General features: G+C 34.0%; 2 protein-coding genes across 5 annotated transcripts in view; one reads left to right on the top strand and one right to left on the bottom strand.

The window, feature by feature from the left end:
* LOC128177037 (focadhesin-like) overlaps window positions 1-23,727 on the top strand; it is a 136,934-nt gene that overhangs the window by 101,759 nt on the left and 11,448 nt on the right. For 2 of the 3 annotated variants that reach the window (XM_052843551.1, XM_052843549.1), the window contains 10 exons: window positions 214-294; window positions 4,219-4,338; window positions 4,447-4,562; window positions 6,110-6,349; window positions 7,712-7,908; window positions 9,704-9,881; window positions 12,588-12,815; window positions 12,932-12,992; window positions 13,099-13,168; window positions 15,009-15,467. In XM_052843551.1, the coding sequence (XP_052699511.1) occupies window positions 214-294; window positions 4,219-4,338; window positions 4,447-4,562; window positions 6,110-6,349; window positions 7,712-7,908; window positions 9,704-9,881; window positions 12,588-12,815; window positions 12,932-12,992; window positions 13,099-13,168; window positions 15,009-15,054 (1,337 nt within the window). In that variant the 3' untranslated portion in view covers window positions 15,055-15,467. Of the gene's footprint in view, window positions 1-213; window positions 295-4,218; window positions 4,339-4,446; window positions 4,563-6,109; window positions 6,350-7,711; window positions 7,909-9,703; window positions 9,882-12,587; window positions 12,816-12,931; window positions 12,993-13,098; window positions 13,169-15,008; window positions 15,468-23,727 lie in introns of those variants that run through there. The other variant, XM_052843550.1, reaches the window with a different exon arrangement.
* Window positions 15,075-23,725, bottom strand: LOC128177040 (probable serine/threonine-protein kinase DDB_G0280133). 2 transcript variants are annotated; one of them, XM_052843555.1, is made up of 8 exons: window positions 23,251-23,725; window positions 21,752-21,806; window positions 21,304-21,364; window positions 20,365-20,490; window positions 19,928-20,136; window positions 19,043-19,425; window positions 18,232-18,285; window positions 15,075-17,640 (listed from the first exon to the last, which is right to left on the bottom strand). In XM_052843555.1, exons 1-8 carry the CDS (start codon window positions 23,581-23,583, stop codon window positions 17,584-17,586), a joined length of 1,278 nt encoding a protein of 425 aa, XP_052699515.1. In that variant the 5' UTR covers window positions 23,584-23,725; the 3' UTR covers window positions 15,075-17,583. The 2 variants fall into 2 exon arrangements, with proteins under 2 accessions (XP_052699515.1, XP_052699514.1); XM_052843554.1 differs by having other exon boundaries at window positions 19,739-20,136; window positions 23,251-23,722.

Genomic DNA, 23,727 nt, shown 5'->3' with positions numbered 1-23,727 from the left:
TATATGTAGAGCAAACATCACCTCAGGGCATCTTGCAGACACACTGATAACAAAAGTTTAATCCAGAAGAAAAATAAAAATCCAGTCTCTAACATTGTATCAAGCAGTTTTTCAGTAGCTAGTCCAAGAAATTAAAGATTGAGGTGGGGTGGAAGGGATGAGTTTAACTAATAGTGCTGTAGCAGATATAGTGCTTTGTTTTGTTTTTTTCAGTGGCAACCTCTATGAGTTATCTCCCTGAATCCAGCTTCCTTAGAGCTGTAGTGGATTTTCTCCTTGATGCGGGAAGGAAAGGTAACTGTCAATCCCACTACACATCAGTTTAAGACAGGACATCTTTGCTAGTCAAGGGTTTTCGATCCACTCTGCTCCTCTGTAGATGGGGAGCTGAGTGGATCATAAACCTTTGGCTAGCGAAGATGGAGGCATGAATATTTGGTGACAATAAAGATGGTATTGGTGACCATTATAAGTTCCATGGGGGAAAGAAAATGGTGTGGTCCTTGATGTCACATTTTCTGAAAGGCATTGGAAATGAAAACACACATATGATTGTTACAGAGATACAATATGGTGTGATATATGGAGCATCAGCTACCATGACATGGTTCTGATTGATTGACATGTAGCATGTAGACGTAGTTTCAAAGTGAAACTAGATCAGGAAACCATTAAATGCAGTTTCAGCAAATGAATTCAATTGACTTCTTGACAATTGATATCTTTAAGTCAATGAAGCAGCACAAGGCGAATGATGGTGAGGAAGGCTGAATTTGAATTTCAGATAAGAACATTAAACAAATAGAAAAGAAATTATCAAATGGGGTTATCTAATTGAAAATTGACAATTGAATAAATTTAATTGCAACATATCAGCAGTCTTTAATGGAAACTGTATTCCAACAAAAGGTGATAGATTTTGCATAATCAAATTTAATTCATAGAGATTTTATCTGAGTGGCAGATCAACAACTAAATGTCACTTAAAACAATTAAATGAAAGTACGTGTCATATGAAATATTTATATGTTATTTAAGAAATATCTCACTAAATACAAGGAAATGTGGAAAGTTCATCTGATTTAAATATTATTTAAATCAGATGAACTTTCCACATTTCCTTGTATTTTCTGTAAATAGTTAAATGTGAGTCTGTACAAAATGCATATCTGTGGATTTCTTGTGTTGCCATAGATGCTAGTATTGAAGCTTCAGATGACAGACTCAAGGATATGTATATTTGTGGCTGATCATTCAGTCGATACAGTATGTTATAATAATTTCACTTCAATGAACATTTAGTTTCGTTCATCAACTTAAATGAAATAAAAAACAATTGTATTCAACGAATATTGATGAAACCACAATATTCTAATAATTTGAAATAAACATAAAATGTGTCACACTGATGTGTTCACTTTGGAAGCGGATTTAACACCATGTCCATGTCCATGGCATGATGGAGACAATTCTTGAGCTTTACTGTACATAATATGTAACCAATCAAACAGGCACATCCATGTGCATAGGTTTCATATGGCACTGCATGTAACTAACCACTTTTATTTATGGTAGGACTCCGGTAGGAGAGATGTAAGTATAACCTTTACAGAGATGATTTTATAACAGGTACCCTAAGTAGAAATTAATGAAAATTCTTGATTAACACTTCTCTGTTATTGGCTAAAGTATTGGATTGTTTTGTGGAAAAAATATTATGAAGGCGCAATTCTTTCGTAAACATCTTATTTCTTGCAAAATTTACTGTCTGACAGTTCGCCTTCTCTGTTATTGGCTAAAGTATTGGATTGTTCTGATGAAAAATATTATGAAGGCGCAATTCATTCGTAAACATCTTATATCTTGCAAAATTTATTGTCTGACAGTTGGCCTTTATGAATTTTGCAGTGCTTAAGTATTTTTTACATAATAATGTGTCAATTTTGCCCCATGCAAAAAACTGGCAATTACATATTTTGTTATATCTTTGTAAGAGATTGAAACTTCAAACGCTACTGCATGACCATCATGGTAATACTGCACTCAAATATTATTTCATGGATCCTTAAGGAAGGAGTCTTTTCATACTACAAATTTTAAGAATTTTATAAAAATTCGTTTACATGTATTTTAGAACACTCTCTTTCAAAATTAAAAAAAAATATAAAAATCGACCATCTTATATCGGTGCCAAGGTCACCCAGTCAACATCTTAAAATAGACAATGATTTATGTTCAATAACCATTATAAGAACTTTTCTTAGACTTTGATACACCAGAAAAATCTTAAGACAGAAAATTTCCAAACTTACTTAAGGGATCTAAAATTGTAAGGTCAAAATATTTCAAAACAGTAAAGAAAAAAGGAAAAACATTAAAAGTTTTCAAAATAATCAAATCTGAATTTCTTCAGACTTTACAAAAAAATTCAACTCAATTTTGCAAAATATTAATGTTTTGAGCCTCTTTCATTATCATCATCCTATAATAAGAATTTCTTTTCTTTGTTATAGTTCTGAGCATGATATGAGAAAAAAGCTATAGCAAAAGGAAAATAAAATTGACCATTTGAGAACAGAGAAATTTTAATCCGAATTTCCTCTTTCTTTACATAGAAAATTGACCACTCCTTTGCAAAACATTAATGATTTCAACATCTCTTTAAATGTCAACCTATGTTGCAAATTTCTTTTCTCAGTTTCACGTTTGCCCAGTCATATGAACCTAGTGTAATACCAAATAAAAAAGAAAATTAACCTTATAATGAATGGTAATCTTTAACCCGAATTTCCTTAATCTTTATACAGAAAATCCATTAAATTTCACAAAATCTCAATGTTTTGAGCCTCTTTTATTATTATCATCCTATAATAAGAATTTTTTTTCTTTGTTATAGTTTCGTAGAATAATATGAGAAAATAGCTATAGCAAAAGGAAAATAAAATTGACCATTTTAGAACAGAGAAATTTTACCCCGAATTTCCTAAATTTTTCTTTACATAGAAAATTGACCACTCCTTTGCAAATCATCAATGATTTCAACATCTATTCAAATGTCAACCTATATTGCAAATTTCTTTTTTAGCTGTAGTTTTGCTCAGTTGTATGAGTCAAGTGCTACACCATATAGAAAATAAAATTGACAATTAAATAGGGGGGGGGGGTGGTCTTTTACCCGAATTTCCTCTATCTTTACACAGAAATTCCATTAAATTACGCAAAATCTCAATAGTTTCTCATGTTAAAAATGATCATTTCATATTGACAACTTCATTTCCAAGTACCAGTTTCGTCGATTTGTATGAGATAATAAGCCATATATATAGTTAAAGAAAAATAAAATTGACTATTTAATAGCGAGAATTTTTAACCCGAATTTCCTCCCTTCTTTACACAGAATGTTGACAACTCCTTTGCAAAACACTTATGTTTTAAACATCCCTTGAATGTCAACTTATGTTGGAGTTTTTTTTCGGTTAAGGTTCGCACAGTTGCTGATTACAATATACTGTCATAATGTTGCTGAAAACAATGTACTGCTGTAATGTTGCTACTACAATATACTGACATTTTTTTGCTGATTACAATAAACCGACATTTTGTTGCTGATTACAATAAACCAACATTTTGTTGCTGATTGCAACATACTGACATTTATTTTGCTGATTACAATAAACTGACATTTTGTTGCTGGCAACATACAATATACTGACATTTTGTTGCTGGTAACATACAATATACTGACATTTTTTGCTGATTACAAAGTACTGACATTCTGTTGCTAATTACACTATACAATGCACTGATCGACATTTTGTTGCTGATTACAATATACTGACATTTTGTTGCTGGCAACATACAATATACAGCAATTTTGTTGCTGATTACAATATTCTGAAATCTCTCTACTGCTGGTATCAATAAACTGACATGTACTACTGTGGAATCATCTTTATTGGTGGGTGTCAATGTCAATGTCAATGGGTAGACAAAATTTTCCTGGTTTGTGAGGATGTAATTTTGTTGATAGTAAGTGTAATCAGGATGATTTTAATAGATATTAAACAAATACTTGTAAATATTTTTATGGGGATGTAAATTCGTGGGCAAGGGTTACCCACGAAAGCTTTGGTCCTCCACAAACAATGATGATTCCACAGTATATGTATTGGAATTCTCTGTTTCTGATTGTTTCTTCATTGTTTCTCCTTGTTACAGGTCCTGAAGCAGTGCCAGCCCCTCAGGTAGAGTGTTGCCTCAGAAGTTTACAGGTGACACAAAGCCTGCCCCCGGTCAACTGGGCGGGGATCCTCACCCCACTGATGAGGACCAACTTCAGTAAGTGCTTTACTTAAACTTGTCTTCTCTTGGCCTGTGCAGTGTACTGAGAATAGAATTGACTGATTTTTATGCAATGACTCAGTAGATGTCATAATAATCTTGTAGGTGATGAAGTGAAGAGGTTGTGCCTTCAGGTTGGGATTACCCAGAGTTCATCATCCACAACAGCAGCAGTATTAGTCAGTTCGTGGGTGGTCCCACCTCTCATACACTCTCTCAGTGTAAGATCATGGTTTGAAGTCATAAAATTATGAAATTAAGAAGCAACACTGTCGGACCTGTAGATCATTCCCAATTTCTTAATGAGGCATATGAAAGTTTTATTCAAAGTTTTTAAAAAAGATTTGAAATGTTTTATAAGAGGTGATTCATAGAGGTCATTGTCTTTGTAACTTGTGGGTGATGGGTATGAAACAAAATTTTATCAGAATATTCTTTTGTAACTAAAGCAACATTAAAAGATAATATTATGATCAGTTTGATCTTTATCAAGCAGATCTGAAGGAAAGGCATTGTAGCAGTTGATTTTAGCAGTTGTGTATTTTTACTGTTCATGCATCTTATCTTAGTTATTGTCTGTCCCAAGATATTTATGAAGCTTATTTGGGAGATTTTTAATAAAAATACACTTACCTGTGAAAGAAATTCAATTGAAATTAATGAAGAAAAATATCCATAGGTAGATAATTTCATTCACACATTATCATGTTTCACTTGGAACAAGTCAGAGGAATGAAACTGATTTCTTACAGAGATTTATAAGGTGGAATGTTAAAATCTTTTCTCCATTAGGAAGTTACTCGGAATACCTCAGCAATTTTTCAACTTTGTCATTTGTGTCAGTTGCAATACAAAATTCCCATGACATCACATTTATTCAGCCATGTATAATGAAACCTGATAAGCTAGATGGGGCATTTGTATGGAGAACTCTTGGAAATTTTTCATACTTTTGAACAAAAATTGTTTTAACCCTGATATTTACAAATAGTAATTATGCAAATGTGAATTGAAGATATCTTGGAACAGAGTATAGGAGCAGACAATATGGCTTTCTTTTTCCCTTGTAATTTCAAGGACTTGGTCATTGGCTTAATGTTTAATGATTCCTCAGTGATAAAAATGATTCTGAAATGGCCAAGAGTGGTAGGCAGTGTGAATTCAACAGATGATAACATTTATATTAAATTAATGATTAAAATAACATGACCCCATCTTCAATCTTGCCATTCTAGGTTTACCAAATAGAAATATTGAAAACATATAACTTTTGTGATAATGCTGGTCATCCCTGGTATTTTTGGGATGGTATTTTCACATTGATGCTCCGTCTGACGTGTTATTGATGGAGAGGGACCCATAACTTGTGCAGTTTTCATCTCTCTACATTAGCTTTGATTCAGAAATATCTGGCTAAAATCATTAAAACCAATCCTAACCATTTCAAATACAGTGTTGTAATGTAGGATACATCCATGTTTGAAGGGTTGGATGGTGGTGGCCATTTTATAGCTACACATTTACCTCCTAAGAACAAAGAGATCTGTATACAAAAATAGCAAACTGCTCAAATTTTAAAGCTAATGTTTTTGGAATTTTTCTCTTCTAGATACACTGTTAGTATTAGTTTATGGCCAAAATTATGTCAAAGTACAAGGCAAATCTGATGGTTACTGTGGTTGACCACCCAATGTCCTTAAGGCATGTACATGTACTTTGCAGCCAAAGAAATGTGCCTTTCTCTGAACTTTTTATTCACTTTGACCAGGCACATTGCCGTTGCTTACTCTATGATGAGTTACCCACGCTTATCGCCTCCCTGTCACCAACAACTTTGAAATCTCTTCTGGATTCATTTCAAAGTGAGACTGGGAGCTCGTATCTGCATGGAATATATGGACTACAGAAGGCATTGAAGGTACCTGACCCCCCGCCAGCTGTGGCGTCTGTATTACTGGACTGTTTGAAGGAGGTGTATAAGACACAGAGATCATTATGTCGCATAGATGTAAGTGTTTAACTTTTTAGCTCACCTGAGCTGAAACTTATGAGGAAGTATTCTAGGTCTCAGCTAGTGTAGTTTCAAAGTTGTGAAAATCATGACCCCCAGGGATAGGGTAGAGCCACAAAGGGGGTTGAATTTTTACATAGGAATATATAGAGAAAAAAAATCTTTTAAAATCTTCTCAAAATCATAGAAAAGCTGCAACTTTAGTGAAAGCAACCTTAAGTAGGGTAGATTCAAATTTGTTAAAATCACAATTTTGAGGAGAAGGGTGGGGCTAAATTTGGGATCCAATTTTACACAGAAAAATGTTTTAATTCTTAAAACCTTAATCTTATAAATAATATATGGTTTAACTTAAATGCAAACATTTTTACAAATTGTTGTTTCTTTTAAATTGTTTAGACTTTGGCCCCTGGACAGTTCTGGGCCTCACAAGGGGTTCCGAGTTTGATGTAGGTTCATATCACATATAAAAACAATTGTTTAGGATCTTGTTGAGAACTGCAATGCTCAAAATGTGATATCAGTGTTTGAAATGACCATCCGCCCGACCGCCCGAGATGCATAAATTTTGGCGCTGACAAACAAATTTGTTTGTACAAGCGCCGGACTGGACATGGTTATTTTTTTTTTTTTAGCAAAGTGTATTTAATATCAGGATTGGGGTTTTAAGATTTTTTTAACTGATTAAAACCTAGTCATGTTATCACTTCCTTGGATGGTCATTTAACAACAGTCAAGACAAGTGTTTAATTGACATAGACTATGCTTTGAAGCAACATGTGAGAATGGCGAGGTAGATTTCCCAGACTTGATACGAAATCATTTAGGGTTGGTAGCCTAAAAAGAAAAGCGAACATTAACAAAACAACTAAAGAAAAAACTAAAGTTTATGAGGAAACCAAAGGAAAAAAAGCCTGAGATTTTGGAATGTTTTACATGCAAAAATAATACCTGTATCTTGTATGTTTAACATGCAAATGAAAATATAAATAAATGTCATCTGTTTTCTCTAGGCTGGTTTAATTTTAACAGGGCTGACAACTTATACTAGCTGTTAGCCCCAAGTGTCTAGCTAGTTTTCTGATGAGTTTATAACACTGGTGAATACACTATAAAATCATTCTGTTAGAAAAGGGACTTGATTATAAACATAAGAACATCCAAGTGGAAAATTGATTTTTATTCATTCAGGATCTACATGTATCATACTACATTGTCCAAATATTTTGCATAATGACTCCATTAAGCTGATTTTATCATGCTTATTGTTCCTCAGGTGAGCAATGTGGGCTGTGAGCCTCTTGTAGTGTTGTTTGTCAATTTGTGTATCCTCTTGTGAACAGTTTTCCTTTCATTTAGGACAAATTGTTCCACCTGCTGGCGGAGTGTCTTGGGAGTGTAACGGATGAAGTATTTGAAGACCTCACGGACAACGATTTTGTAGAGGATAATTACTTTTTGTCCTGTTTTGTGAGATGCTATTTGTTAACACAAGGAAGACAACCAATAGCTTTGCTTAATCGCTGTGTTGATGCGAGTCTTAACAATCCTGGGAGGTAAAAGTATAAACATCTTAAGTTAAACTGTTAATAAAAACAGCATTATGACTACAGGTTGTTTTTCTTGATGTATACATAAAATTTTTCTGTGTTAAATCTTCCTCGCTGTCTTCCTGTTATGTTCTAAACCACATACCACCAAGAAGCTTGATAGATATGCGGATTTTGTAAAAAAAAGAAAAAAAAAAAAAAGGAATGACAATTTCAAGGCACGCAGGTGTCTGATTTTTACTCTGATTGCAAGATTTGCAAAGGGGAATATCTCCATTTTCATATTTTTGACTTAAAAGTTTAAATTGAGTTATTTCCCTTTTAAAGGACTATGTGCTGTATTGTGAATATTTTGCCCCAAAATCGATGTTTTATAAAGAGCTTTAAAAATAAGGTGAAACTTAGTTTTTAATAAAATCATATTGAAAATAAGAGTGTAAAAGGTTATCACCACAGTGACGTTATAATGTAGAAATTATGCCATTAAGATAACCTAATTTTGATAAATTGAATCAGATGTTTTGTAGCAAAATATGGGTGTTTTCCGATGGTTTTTTGACTGGGAACGTCAAGTGCAGGCCTACCATTTTTCAGTATAATGTGTATAATTATCTGAAGAAAAACATAGGTTATAATCTTACTTGAGCAGATCTGCGCTCTATAGTTCCGAATGCAAAATATAAAGCAAAAATGAGAATATTTTTATTTGTTTGCAAATTTCCAGGAATTAGGTCATTTAGGTGACGTCATAGATAAACAGCAAATGACCAATGGTGACTAAAATCAAGATTAAAGTGATAGGCATCCTCTGTACAATGATTTTAAATTACATGTATGAAGATTTGATTTTTATTCGATACTATTTAAAAATTGGTTGAAATGGGGGACAGATGTTTGATAATACCGCACATAGTCCTTTCAATACGGCAATGATATTAACCAATGATGCAGCATTTGACCTAATGTGGCGGTGCTTGAGAACTGATATATTTATATTTATGGCCATGGTGGTATATATGATACATAGGCTAATTTTACTTTCATGTTTAATACTAAAATCTGATTGGTTTAGACGCAGTTGATAATCCACTCTATTACCCTCAGCGTTAGCAACACTCATAGCAATGACATAACGAATTGTTACATGTGTGTAAATGTTGCGTGTGTGGTTTGCCGTAGAATTCTAGTCATTCCTATAGAAAAGCAGTTAAGTTTTCTATAAAATTGACATTCAGTATAATAAAATAAATAGTGCCTGTTTGGGAGTATAACAGTTGAAATTGACAATATTTATACATTATTGCATGATGGTAATGGATATATGAAGATTCATTACCCCATAAAAAATCCTATTTAATGTTAGGGCATGGTCTGGCTAATAAATTATTTATTATATATAAAACAACATTCAAGTCTATAATAGGCTGGGATCTAACGGTTTTCCTGTCTAATAGATAAAACATGCAATGAATACATGTATTTACCTTAGTATGTTAATTTCTCTTTTATCATTCAAATTATGTACTGTATAGTTGATTTAGTTTTCTGGCAAAAGAAGAAGTAAAACATATTGGTATAAATTAAGATATTTATTGTTAATACAGTGTATGCTAATCATTGGGCTTTTTCATATCCAATGACCTATGGTAAAACCTTGAAAATACTCTTTAATCTAAACCTAGACATGTAATAATTTTTCATTTTGGAAAAGTATTAAACTATTAATAAAAAACTGTACACTAAAGATTTAATTATCATCCATATGATATATTCTGAATATAAAGTTCTCTCTGTTTAACAGTGACACACCGGAACTCCATGCTTTGTTTTACCACACATTCTGGCACATCTCCCAGTCTTCAGCCAAGTCACATGGAGTTCTGAATCAGCTGCAGTGGTTACTAGAGTTACTGGGCCACACCCGTAACTTAGCAACTGGTGCCATCATTCTGTCAGACAAGGTCAAGGACAAAAAGAAGGTACTGTAACTTATAGTTCACAAAAAAAATTCATTTGTATTATGCTCACCAGGCGGAGCTGAAAGCTGAAGTAAGCTTTTCTGATCACTCTTTGTCTGGCATCTATCTGTGGGTGTTTCTGTCAATCCATCTGTCCATTGTAGGTAAACTTTTCAAATTTTTCGCTTCTTCTCCAGTACCACTTGGCCAGTTTTAACCAAACTTGGCACAAAGCACCCTAAGGTGAAAGGGATGTAATTTTTCAAAATGAATGATCACATCCTCTTTCAAAGGGAGATAACTTAATATAATAATTGAAAATTTGTGTGTGTTATTGACAAAGTTTCTATTCAGCAAATATTGGTAATGTAGATTCAAGTTTGTTCAAATCATGATCCACACAAGTAGGTTGGGGCCACAATGAGGGGAGGGGGTTAAATGTTTGGATACAAATTCTGTGGAATCATTAGAAATCATTGTTGCTCAATTATCGTAGTTTTCAAGGGTTGAACTTCCCCCACGAATTTGGACATCCTTGAAGAAAACAATTTTTGATCACGTTAGTTTTCTTACTAAAATTGAAAACCAGTTCATTCACAAAATTACGTTCCCACAAATAAGCAATTTCCAAGATTCAAGAAAATTGACCCCCTTGAATTTAAATGATTCCACAGTAAATAGAGAAAAATCATTAATAATCATCCTCCCCAAATTCATCTGGCCAGAAAAACTGAAACTCGTGTGGAAGCATCCCCATCATGGGGTGTAGTGTAGATTCAAATTTGTATAAAAAATGATTCTTGGGCAAAGTTTGGAACACAATGGAGGGTTTAATTTTTCCATTATATTTTCATAAGAATTGTGGAGAAAAATTTGTAAATCTTTTTAAACAAGATCTTTTCTATATTGTTAAAATACTACATATACCAAAAAGCTGATTTGATCTGAGATATGACACTTGATGGCCCCTGGGTCAAGAGTTCTGGTGTTAGGGCAGGGCTCTAATCACATCCTATGATTAAAGGGGCATGATCACGATTTTGGATAAAAGTTATTTTTCTGATTTTTATGTTTACAATTCTTTGGTAAGACATTTTTAATAGGCATCCAAAGTTTGAGTGTGAATGTTGAAGTGAAAATTCCAGTTTAAGACCTGAAATGAATGTGTTAAATATTATTAAGAAGGGCCCCGTTTTCTTCAGTGGGAAGATGATTTGAAAAGACTTAAAATAGGGTTTGGTGTTTTAGATATCTTTTTCATAACCCCGTTAATATTTCAACCAAACTTTGCACAAGGCATCCTTAGGGGAAGGGCTTCCAAATATGTTCAAATAAAGGGCCATTTTGAGAAAGAATTGAAAACATGTTACTGTTATTTATGAAAATAGATTACAATCAAGCTATAATACCAAATCCAGTCTTGTTTCTAAGACTGAAGAGCCTGTCCATGATTCCTAACACCGCCGTTAGCTGATTAGAGTTATGGCCAATGTTGCTCAGGTGAGCAATGTGGCCCCTGGGTTTCTTGTTTTAATAAAGTTTTCTGTTCAAGGAAACAACATATATAATTCATTCACGTTTTTAGCTCAATACGCAGTTTATCACTCGTAATAAATTTTTTTGATATTACACTTTGTGTTCTTACGCCACATGACGTCATAACTAAGCATTATTAAGCTTTAGGCGGATGATTGACATAGAATGAAAAAATAACAAATTAATCAAGTTGAAAAGTGTAGAGTAATATATGTGAAAGTTCAATGAACATTTGTCTGTGGCCATTTGTCACCTTTTGTACAGCTGATTCAAAGGAAATTGTTTAGACAGTGGGTGAATGACTTTATGAAGCACCTGCAATGCACAAGAATTATCATGTTATTAACCGATGTAAGTCTGCCGTATAACGGTACCAGAATTAGGTGACCTCTATTGCAGTGAGTCATTAATTGGTACTGTGTGCTTATCACAGTCCTACTCTTTATAATCAACATGTCGTCTTTAATGAAACCATTTATAAAAGATGATAACAGCAACATTAAAATTTAGCAGGTTTAGGGTTGAATTTAGATTAAAATGCATCAGATCTTGATGATTAAATTTTCTAATTCATGTGATTCTTAGCAATTTCAAGTCTCTAAGAATGCAGGTCTAGAATTTTGTTTTTTATAATACATAAAGTTAGGTTTGAATGATCTCGATTCCAATACCTCTGAACCAGCTTTACAGTGTTTCCTTATACTGTTTATCCGGTAAATTTTGCGATGATCTTATTTTTGTTTACTTCGCAATCACTTTTACATCACAAACTATTGAATATGCAGAAATTATATCCTTTATTATTATTTTCTATAAGAAACTTTTCAAATCGCAATAATGGATCGACGCAAATTAAATATGTTACACATTTCCCCATTTTTGAAATTTTTTGTGAAACACAAAAAAAAACCCTGGATTGACGGTATCCATTAAGTATTGCTTCATTTATCCAGTTGATTCCTACGGAGTCTAGACATTGATGGGGACAAAGAAATTTGTAAATTAACTACGGTTCCACTCTCATGTAATTTTTTTTTTAATATTAATAAAACAGGATCATTGTGCACTTACTAGTTTATAATTATAAAGTATTTGAAGAAACAGATCTTGTCTTGAATGGTAGCAGGTGAGACATACCTGGCACCTGCCAATCATTATATCCACTATGGCTTGCTGTATTTGTGTTGACAGGTTGTGGAGTTTGCAATCAAATTGGCAGCTGCGGCCATCAGTATATGGACCTCGTCCTCATCTGGTCTTGTGTACAATGTTAACCCTAACTACCTTATGAATACCTGTCCTTCTTTTCCTGAGGGTCATGACCTGACTTTGAGCAGGTGCCCTGGGAGTCCACTAGATTTCTTCCCATCCTACGTTTCTGGGCTAGAAGGAGAGCCATGGAGTCAAATTTCACCTAAGGTAAGATCTTAGTAGTTATTGATAGGGGATTCTCTCATGTCATGTGAAACCAAGGGATAAACAAGGTTATAAAAGGGTAAAGCAGCTCCATTGCATAGATTGATTTTTACTTCTAGGTAATGGACTGGCTGGCTGTGATGCACAAAAAACATCCAGAATTATCCCCATCTCTCTCAGGTAAAGCAACTGATGTCATTTTTATAAACCATCAATTGCAAACCATCCACATTCAAAATGGTGAATCGTTTTTTGGTATTTGAAGTTTGACATTTTCTTTCCTCAGCTGCTGAGATTGGTTTGAAGCACACCTCGGATTTCAGACGAGCGGCAACATGGACAGATATTCTACAGAGGTACGAGGCAATCGCCGTGGCCTGATCAGCTTATAACAAGTTCTGTATGGACAGAGTTGTAATCATGACAACTTACAGGGACAGGGTGTCCTTGTTAACCCATACACTGATGTACTCTATACAGAAGACAGTAATGATATGAACCTCATATTCTCTGTCCACAAATTTAATGGACGAAAAAGAAATGGAGGATTGAATGTTGGGAATTAAAATTTTGAAAATATTAAAATTTAGCATAGTTGGAAATGTTCCTTATTTTTATTTTGATATTTGCAAGATCTTCTGTTAAAAAATAATACATTTAGAATTAAGAACTTCTTGTACATGCAAGTTAATGTCATTAATGAGACAAACACAATGTTAAACTGAAGATAAGAGCAAAGTTTGACATAATTCAGACAGTTTCTTATTCAAATGGGTCAGGCATGCAAGTTTAAACTGACAATTCCATGTATTTTATAAGGATGGATGAGCCTCAGGTATATATATAATGTTTCCAACACTTTAGTTGGACATTAGGGATTTATTCATTATATGTATACCTGTTTAAACTGTATAACCTTCGAACCTATGGTAAGGACAAGTTTTTGTTTTACAATTCATTGAGGACACACACAAAATTGTCAACTGATTGAAAATGAAACTCGAAATATCCCTCACAACAACTCAAAGAAAGACCACTCTATCTGACAATTTGTACTGAAAAATAATGGTATCAGCTGTTCTGTGCTACATGTATAACGTTAATACTTTGAGTAAACCATTACTCTGCATTATACAAGCTCAACTTACTAAGACCAACAGATTTTTGTTCTTTACAAAAACATCACTACAAAACCATGAAACGACTAAATATGATAATTAAGGGCGTAAAATAGCTCCCTAAAATTGCAACATCTTCATTTTACTGTAATTCTTGATTTTCTTTGTACTGAATCGAAATACCTGACTGATGCTTTTACAAAATAATAGTTTTGATCCAAATGCCCACGATTTAGAGGTTTAAAGTCCACTTTTCCCAATAAATTTATGTTTTTAGCATAAAAACCCGTTTTCAAACAGTTTTTCTTTAAAAAAACATTGAGTGCATGCTTGAACAAGCAAAATATTTTCATGGTAGATGTACAGTACATCAAATTCAATGTAATACCAGTATTGGTAAAAAAAATTTCCCTTGTTCAAGGTGTCGCTCTATATTTTCCATTTGGAAAAAGGTAAGGAAAAATGTCAATTTTGACTGATTAGTATCTCTTCTGATGTCAATTACTGCCAGTGAAAAATTTTGAAAAAATCATATATCTTTTTTTTTAATGATTTTTTTCTGTCTCTTTTATCACTTGGATGCAGGTTGATTAATACGGTAGTACAAAAGTTCATATAGCTGTGTTCCTATGAAACCAAGTAAAAGTCAGACAACGCATTCCTCAATTTTATATAACTTTTCCCAGGAATTTGTTATTTTATACTTCTTTGACAAGATTTTTTTCAAACAATTAAGGTACCTTACCAGGCATTTTTCAAGATACTAGATTATGCAATTTCCTATATTATCTTATTGAAAATACATGAACACTTAAATTGCTAATATTAAAATATTTGGCATATATATAATTTTAATCACATTTTTGGTTAATTTTATTCATTTTAAAAATGTTAATGCAATATTTTATTTGCTATATCATTAGGTCAATGAAAATTTGAAAAATAATTATTCAATTGTAGAAGAGCTTAGAAAGGGGCATAATCAAATAACTTTTGAAAAATAATTTTTGAAACCAGTTTCGTTGAAAACCCAGATAATTTTTAATGGAACTCTTTTTTCTGCCTCTTTTATCCCTAGGATGCAGCTTGATAGTACATGTATACATCTAACCAGAATGCAGTGAATAAACAAGACACATCCAACAAAGGTCTATTAATAAATTGGTTTATTCAAATAATCAAAAACCGTGATACAGTTGCATGTCTTGAAAGAAAGAACTATAAAAAGACTTCTATACAAAAAAGATAATAAATAAAAAAAAGCCATGTAATGTTTGTGTTGTGTTAAGCTTAAACAAAAGTATGTACAGATTAAATAGAGATTTACTCAACAACAAATGCAGTCCCCATCGATGATTTAATTTGTAATTTTGTTGTTGAAAAATGCTACTTGCATGTATTTAGATTACAGACACATGGACACAATTTCTGATCATAAAAAAATATAGACACATGTATATTTGTTCAATGAATGGCCTAAAGTTGGACGACCTCACAACAACAAATGCATATCATGTATCACAGAGGATGTAATGATGATAGAAAACCCCTAACCTTACGTTAAACAATTGGATTATCACAGTACTGCAGGAATAAAACAACAATTACTACAATGTATAGTGTACATGTAGCCCTGCATTGATAATCCTTGTCAGCAACTAAACATTGAAAAAGTGCAAAAGCTTGCAAGAACTTCATAGAAAAAAAAAAAAAAAAAAACAAGACGTAACTATGCTACTAATAACAAATGTATTCAAATGCAATAGAAAATATGGATTTCATAAAACCACATAACAAATGTCCTGTAATAGATCATCTAAATGTGTACAGTACAATGAACACTCCCGCAAACACCAAATACATGTATGTACAGTGCAATGAATACTCCCTCTGCAGATCATCCAAAATGAATACTCCCTCTGAAGATCATCCAAAATGAATACTCCCTCTGATGATCATACAAATTTGAATTGTACAATGAATACTCCCTCTTGTGTAAAACAACACAACGACAAAAGCAAACTCCAAATGTATATAATTATATAACAAACATATTACTTTCACAAACGCACAAGTAAAATAATTGTTGGATTTTTGTAACACAAAACATGACAATGTTGTATGTAATGTAGGCCATTGTATGCCTTGGTCCCTGTTAATACTGTAGGTTCCTTTAATATTAATGCCAGTTCAAATTTCTGAGAAACTGGCATTTGGTATTTAATTAAAATCATAGCAGTTTTATCATAATTTCATATCAATTCATATATCTGTCACAAAATTGGTGAGATTTCAAAATCCGCAACAGGTGCTTCTTCCTATCTCGTATGGATATAACTCCTGGCATTAAGAGGAATCTACAGTAATAGACTAAAATCGAACATGACACCTATAAATAGATAAACTCGAAACCTATAAATAGACCCTTCATGTACAGCAGTACAACACAAGTACGGTACCAAACAAATATTATGCTTGAAGCATCCTCATCACACATGGAATAGGGAGAAAAAAGGAAAATACCTGAATAAATGACAATGGAATGTAACAAAAAGGAAATGGAAACTTATAATAAAAGAAAAGGGCGAAGAAATGATTATGGAGGATTCATTCAGTTCTTTTACTGCACACATTATTGTAAGTTCCAGGAAGTGCTGGTACTATTGGGGTACGTGATATAAATTGACAATAGCTTGGTACATGTGCCAAGAAAACAGAACAGGTATTTGTACAATTTTTTTTTCTATCACATCCTTTGAATTTGAGGACATTTAATCATACATAATCTCATAAAAAAGACAGTCACTTACTTTGCATGCAATATGATTTGTAAAAAAAAATATATAAATACTATTTCATGTAAGTAGATGACAAAAAAAGTTGACACCATTCTTTAGAATGATGGATATGATAAAATAATGAGATCTCTGAGGTGATGATGTAAAAGGAGGCATGAAAGTTATAACCACACATCAGTGACATTGCAAACTCCACATTAGCCCCGCTGACTGAACACAAGGGGGAATGTACCTTCATTATAAGTATGCTAGTGGCTAAAAATGTTAAATCCCCAGGTTAATTGATCTAGAAAAATAAGTATATGACCTGTGTAACATCTTCAGACAAACTCATCGGCAATATTTATGAGCAGAAGAAATTTGGATCTGAGATTTTGTGATGTGAACATACAGACAAACTTTGTTATCTCAAACTAGATGGGACTGTTATAAAAACTTCGAGATATCCAGGATAAAATACTTAAAAAAATAAGTAGTTTGGACTCAAAAATTAAATATCAGTGTTCGGGATATCAAAATTCTACTGTAATTGGCTTTTTTTTCCCTCATAAAAATGGTCATGATTTTAGAAGATCTGCCAATCTCAGAGCATGCCTTTTTAGAATTACATATACCAAGTTTTATTAAAGTAACCTTAACATCCCTACCCCTTCCTAAAATTTAGTCAAGTATAAAAATTACCAGCGCCTAACCTCCTCCCCCCTCCCCCATCTTGATATTCAAGTACATCTTAATTAATCTATATACATGTACAGGTACATTTACATGCATATCCATGTCCCATTGTTGATACTGATGATCCACTGAGCAGATTTGTTGTGACCCTCTTTACTCTTTTCTTTTTTCCTCTATAATTTAATTCCCGTTTTCCTGAAGACTATCAATCTTATTTTCCAATTTTCTGTGTTTAATCTGAAACAAAAATTAAATAAGAAATGATATTATAAAAAAAATTAGAAAAGCATACAATATTAATAAGGTACTTGAAATGCCAATGTCACTTGTGTATCATGAACCAATTACCATAAAAAAAGAAAGAAAATGAAAACCAAGTTTCCTATTATAACATGTATTTACATGGTAGAATAATGAAACTGGGTATTTAAACAGTATTATTTACCCATTACAAAGTACATACAAACTGACACACACTCACATAAGGAAACACTACATGTATCACCATGATCACACATGGTTTTCTAATTAAACCATCCATAAAATAAACAATCTTGGGTAATGTTTATTCAAACAGTTTAGGTGTTGAATGTTTGTATCTTCTCCCCAAGACATAATCATCTTTTTGCTATCTTGAAATTCAAATGACCTTGTATGATTACAAAACTGAGACAGTCAGAAATCGATACTCATTTAATAAAAAAAAATTTCAGTCCCAGTCATGGGGAGAAACGCCCAAAATTCGAAAGGGAATTCAGGAACTATTTTGCCTTAGTTGTGTATTTACCCAATTCCTAGCCAGTGACTAGTAAATGTGACTTAATTTACCTCTAACTTCTGAGCTGGATCATCTTCTTCATCTTGGTAATCAGCGTCGGGATCCTGAAAGAACAGAGCTAAAGGTCATATACAGAAGTCCACATCAAAATTACCTGTAAAATAATCTACAGGGTATAAACCTTTGTTGTAAATAGACAAATAAGAACAACGCCATGCACTAAGAGACACATGCAGCTTGAGAAACCCAACTACCACTTACATAACGCTATATACCATTCAACCAGCTGTTAATGAAGTGTAAGCTTTTTGACTGGGAGAGTGTGAGATCTGAAACATTTGCTTTCTTTGCCTCATAGAGTAAAATATGGTGTGAAAATCTGTAGATCCCTTTGTATGTTTTAAACCAGACTATGGGAGATATTTAAGGGAAATTTGCTAGTACTCTGCATTGTGTAGGCTTGTTTCTAGGGGTGGTGAACATGATTTGTTACTACTTGGTCCAGTACTCCCCCACCCCACCCCCTCCCTTCATTCTTGTTAACATGGGGAATGGGTATGTTTCAGCACTTGTTTGTTAATTTTTTGCACCCCCATGTTTTTGAGATGAATGTTTTGAGAAATGTTTTGTTATTACATGTAGATGTTCTACAGTTCTATAACTATGTATATGTATTGGGGGCAGGAACCTCCATGTTACTGCTTATGGTGGGTTGGTGTATAAGGGTGGTTTGAATGGCTCATTTTCCTGGTTATTTTTTAGGTGTGTTTTGTGTACAGGAGTCTCTTAATTGTTAGTACATGTACCTATATACATACATGCTTTTTTTGGGATAATTGTGTTTTGTTTAGCACTCTATACCTCCATGGGTTTTTCCTGGCCTTTGACTTCCTTTTTGGGACTGTCTAGCTGTCCTTTAGGGTCTTTCTCATCGACATACTGATCGTCATCTTCGACATCGTCATACTTATTCCCTGTCCCAACATTCTTCCTTTTCTTGGCTTCTTCCTGTTTCCCTTTTTCCTGTTTCCCAATACTTTCATTCCTTTTATTCTCATCCATTTCCACCACACCTCTTCCAGTATTCATTAATCTAATTTTTGCAGATGGAAGAACATTTTTCACGCCTGCCTCAGCTAAAGCATCTTTAGGTTTGAAGTCTACATTCTGTGATTTGTTCTTTGAGGAAAACATTATAACACCCGATAGATTCTTATTCCCTTCCACCTGATTGGAGACATCAACTAACAAAAACAAAAACCATCACCCTTTAATAAAGCAATCATCATTTCACCAAGTAAGCATAAAATTCGAAAGCAAATGAAATACTGTGCATTTCTTTCGCAGAATGATGTTAAAATGATAAAATGCATGCAGATGAATAATATTATTGAATGATGGCAACAAATTTCTACATTATTAGTAAATCCACCCCCTCCACACCCCTTAATTTCACATCAGATATCTGGTTTGGGATATACGTACTTATGGCTCTTTAGAATGAATTCTATTTAAATAACTACCCTTTTCCTCAGCAAGGCTGGTATATACATATACCTTTTGGTGTTTTCTGATCCTTTGGACTCTGAGTGGAACTGTTTATGTTTGAACCTTTGCCTATATTCTGCCTGACCCCACCCTGATCAACTTGGGACCCAGGAGGTTTACCACCGCCGCCTAACTTAACATCCATAATAGACCCTGTGGCCAATCTCTCTGGCTTCTTGGTGCTAGTCTGAGGGCTACCTGGCTGTACAGTGCCAGATCCAACAGCTGGTTTCTGGAGGCTCTGCTGGGCCCCCGGCCCCTGTTGTTGTTGTTGTTGTTGTTGCTGTACAGTGCCAGATCCCATGCTCGGTCCTTGTTGTTGTTGATCTTTTTGTTGTTGTTGTGATTGCTGTTGTTGTTTTTGTTGGCCACCTTGAGAGAGACCAGTCTGGTTCAGACTACCTTCCCTACAAAGAAATCAAAAGCTCTCAGAACAACTCAAACTGTCATAAAACCACCAATACATACAGATTAGTGAAATATTATATGTTTTATGATTCAACTCATGAAAAATAACAATCAGCTGAATATTACAGGTATGCAAAACTTACATATTTGAACGTGTATAAGCATTGCACAATGAAGTGATAATTCTATACAGTGTCCATACAGTTGTACAAAGTTGTATTACTTACTTGGCCCCAATCTTGTCCTTGAAGTCCAGAATATCGACCCCATTCTGACTGAGTCCTAGCAGGGCCTGGTGGTAGTTCAACTTCTCCATCAGAGCAAACAGCTCCCTCGTCTTCTCTTTACATATACTGAGGGAAATATGTCATTCATTTAGTCATAAGTTTTACTCCTTTAACACTTGTCAAGGATGGATCATATACAATAAGTTTTGGTTAGCAATATAAAGTATGCTACATTGAAAAAACTTCAAGATTTAAGTGATGAGGAAGATGAAGTTTATACTCATACTCATGCTTATATACTTCATCAAAATGAGATAGTGTTATAGAAAAATGTACAATAATTGCTGGGCTTTTTTAGCCAATGTAATGAATAATGGTTCCAAAGGTTGTTATAGCAAAGGGGTGACAATGGGGATAAGCTCCCATTGTTTATAAAGTGTTCCTCACTGTATGCCCCTGTTATAGCCTCTGTCAACCAATTCCAACCCCTAGCCTGCTCGTGTGGCTTATAACAAGCCCAGCGGAACTGCTATGATTGATACGAGATTGGCCTCGGGCCATGCCATTATCTACAGAGGTGATGAAGAGCTGCATGAGGGCAGAGTTGCCATAATGATCACTAATAGCCAGAACGCAGTGAAATCACTCATGGAATCATATTAATATAAAAAAAGGAGTAATTGTTTTATATGATAAAGTATTGTAACTTATCAAAACTTATCAAACTGGGCCTGACAGCAAGAGAGTTGTACCTCGCTTTCATTATATAATATGCTCAAGTAATAGCCCCCAAAAAATAAATGACATTTCATTGGACAACACGAATGGTGATAACAAATCAAGACAGTCTTAAACTTCACGTTAGCTATTCCTACATGTAAATCATCCTCATCTCTAACAAACTATCATGTATTATTTCTAATTGCTTTTTTTACTTACTTATCACAATCTGGGCTATTTTCTTCCTTCTTGACCTCAGACTCATACTTTCCCAACTTTTCTGAAAAACGGAAGAAATATAACATATCAAACATTTTAACTCACCATGATATTTAACGCAATACAATTTGTACATCTTTATCTCGTACTTAATATGGTAAAAACTACCTGTATGGCATATAAATGAATGGTAACCCTTCTGACAAATCTCTCAAATATTTAAACACTACGGTTTATAACTATATTAGAGTCAAGGTCAGCTTAATTCGTAAACAAAACTTTTATTACTATTTGACAATGTAGAATTAATTTACAGAATTCAAATGGTATGCAAGATAAACAAGTCTTGTGTCATGTAAGAATTGTGTAGCATATTATCCTTCTTGTTAATAAGGACAAATGGTCAGTTCACTTTTTCCTCTAAACCTGACGTAAGATAAGCTCTTACCTTTATATGTGGCCAATTCCTGCTGTAAACCATTCAAATTATCTTCATTCTGTGTCTGAAAAAGATTCACAATGACCTCAGTGGATTTATGGCTTTATCAATTCTGCAAACACTCAGACAACTACTGCGTAATCGCAATTAATGCAGTTGTCTTGACACTCTTTTAATTAGAGGTATGGGACACCTGTTTCGTGAATTCAGCATAATTCTAATATGTAAACGGTAAGACCGTTGGACCGAACGCAGATTTAACACAGTGCAGTTTGATTTTTGAAGAACAAATTTATTTAAAACACACACAGTAGGATCCGCCTGCTTGTCTACTCAAATCATTAGCCAAAGTTTAACTTAACATTGCATGCTCAGTCTAGATCATGACATCAGATTTCAGACATAAAACGTAAATTTAAGTTTTGTCTTCGGAAATAGCAGATGAGAATTATGTTATTCCGAATTTATTTTTATCTCTTCTTACATTGTTTATCAATTTAATTCACATAAATGCCGCGGTAATAAAACTTAATAATACTTTATTCAGTATCTAAAAGATCAGTTCCTTCATGTTAATGTTTTTGTTTTCCATCTGATAATTCTACTTCATTAAAAAGTTAAGCTTAACAATGATATCCACATTGTGAGTCATATCTTCACAGCAGTCATATTAATTTTATCCTATTTGGAACTGGCTAAACCACAGTCTATCTAAATTTGTTGCAGGTCTGTAGCTCCCGATCCGAAAAAATTTGGATGGATGATCTGTATAGTTCCTTATAAGACATAATGATTGTGTTAAATTGCAATTAACGGCGCACAAAAACTAGCACTAGTTTTGGACTGATATACCTTATTTTCATACATATTCTGTGGAAACTTCAGTATCATTTAATTTTTCAGATAATGTACCGGATGTTGTTGCTTTCTTTGCTTCAGATTTTCTAAATTCTCTTAAACATGCTAAACAACCTTGAAAAATTAAGTATGTTTAATTCAAGTGCAGATACTGGGTTGTCATTATTACATGTGAACAAACTACGCTACCAGTACCTCATGCACTTTACAGGACTGGTGATGGTGTTTAAAAAAACAGAAGAGCCAAGTAAAGTGATGATATCTGTAGTAAAATGTACAAAGTATTTTTCAGAATCAAATATTTGTAGTTTTTGTACAGAATTAATTTGAAAATAAATTAATCAGTCTAAAGCTACAATCTGATTAAAATTAGATCCTCGATCCGCTCCTTGTTTTTCTACTGTCGCTACAGGTGAAGCGACAATAGAAAAACAAGGAACGGATCGAGGATCTGATTTATTCAGATTGCATAAAACTAGCACAAATTGTTGTGCTTTCTAGATTGCAAAGAACAGCAGCTCCCGGCTCAAACCGTCATCCATCCAATTTTCTTTCAGACGCGGAGTAACGTCTACAGACTAACTAAATACCTACAACACCCTTATGTTTCTTAGCTGGGTCATTTCTGGGGGCCTATTTGCACCACTCACCAGCTTATTTGTGCATGCGTCTTTCGCAGACCCCAACTCTTTCAGTTCAATCTTCAAGCTTTTCACTTCTTGGTCTTTAGAGTTAACATTTTTCTCTATGTCCCTTATCCTTAGCATCGCGTTGTCGCTCTTCCGCTCGTAGTTGTTCTTCTTCGATGCTAAGATTCGTATCTGGTCTTGCAGGTCGGCTACTTCTGCAGAGAGAGATGCGTTGTTCGAAGACATGTTCCAGTAGTTCGCGCCCAGGATAACCAGCGCTACCACTAGACCAGTGATAAGGAATGGTGGAGAGCGAGACTGAGGTCTCATGTTTCCTCTACCATTAGCAGACATGTTGTGTGGTCACCGTGTGTCTGTCTGTAGTCTATACACAGTCGATGTTGTTCTTGTTGCGACGTGTAGCGGAAGTAACCACCTGTGAAGTCTGTGCGTACCCGGATTGATCGCAAGCAAGAGTGCACACAATATGGTTAACTT

Source organism: Crassostrea angulata, chromosome 3, assembly GCF_025612915.1.
Source record: "Crassostrea angulata isolate pt1a10 chromosome 3, ASM2561291v2, whole genome shotgun sequence".
NCBI classification, from domain to species: domain Eukaryota; kingdom Metazoa; phylum Mollusca; class Bivalvia; order Ostreida; family Ostreidae; genus Magallana; species Magallana angulata.
The sequence above is the reverse complement of the archived record's forward strand: the minus strand, read 5'-3'. Positions and strand labels throughout refer to the sequence as shown.

Bases quoted from the DNA above. Each gene is read 5' to 3' on its own strand.
- LOC128177040 (XM_052843554.1), bottom strand. From the start codon at position 23,583: ATGTCTGCTAATGGTAGAGGAAACATGAGACCTCAGTCTCGCTCTCCA. The intron at 20,137-20,364 runs GTAAGTAATACA...ATTTCTTTGTAG, and splicing joins AAGGACAAGATTGGGGCCAA to GGAAGGTAGTCTGAACCAGA. The intron at 18,286-19,042 runs GTATAGAGTGCT...CTGTTCTTTCAG, and splicing joins GCCAGGAAAAACCCATGGAG to GATCCCGACGCTGATTACCA.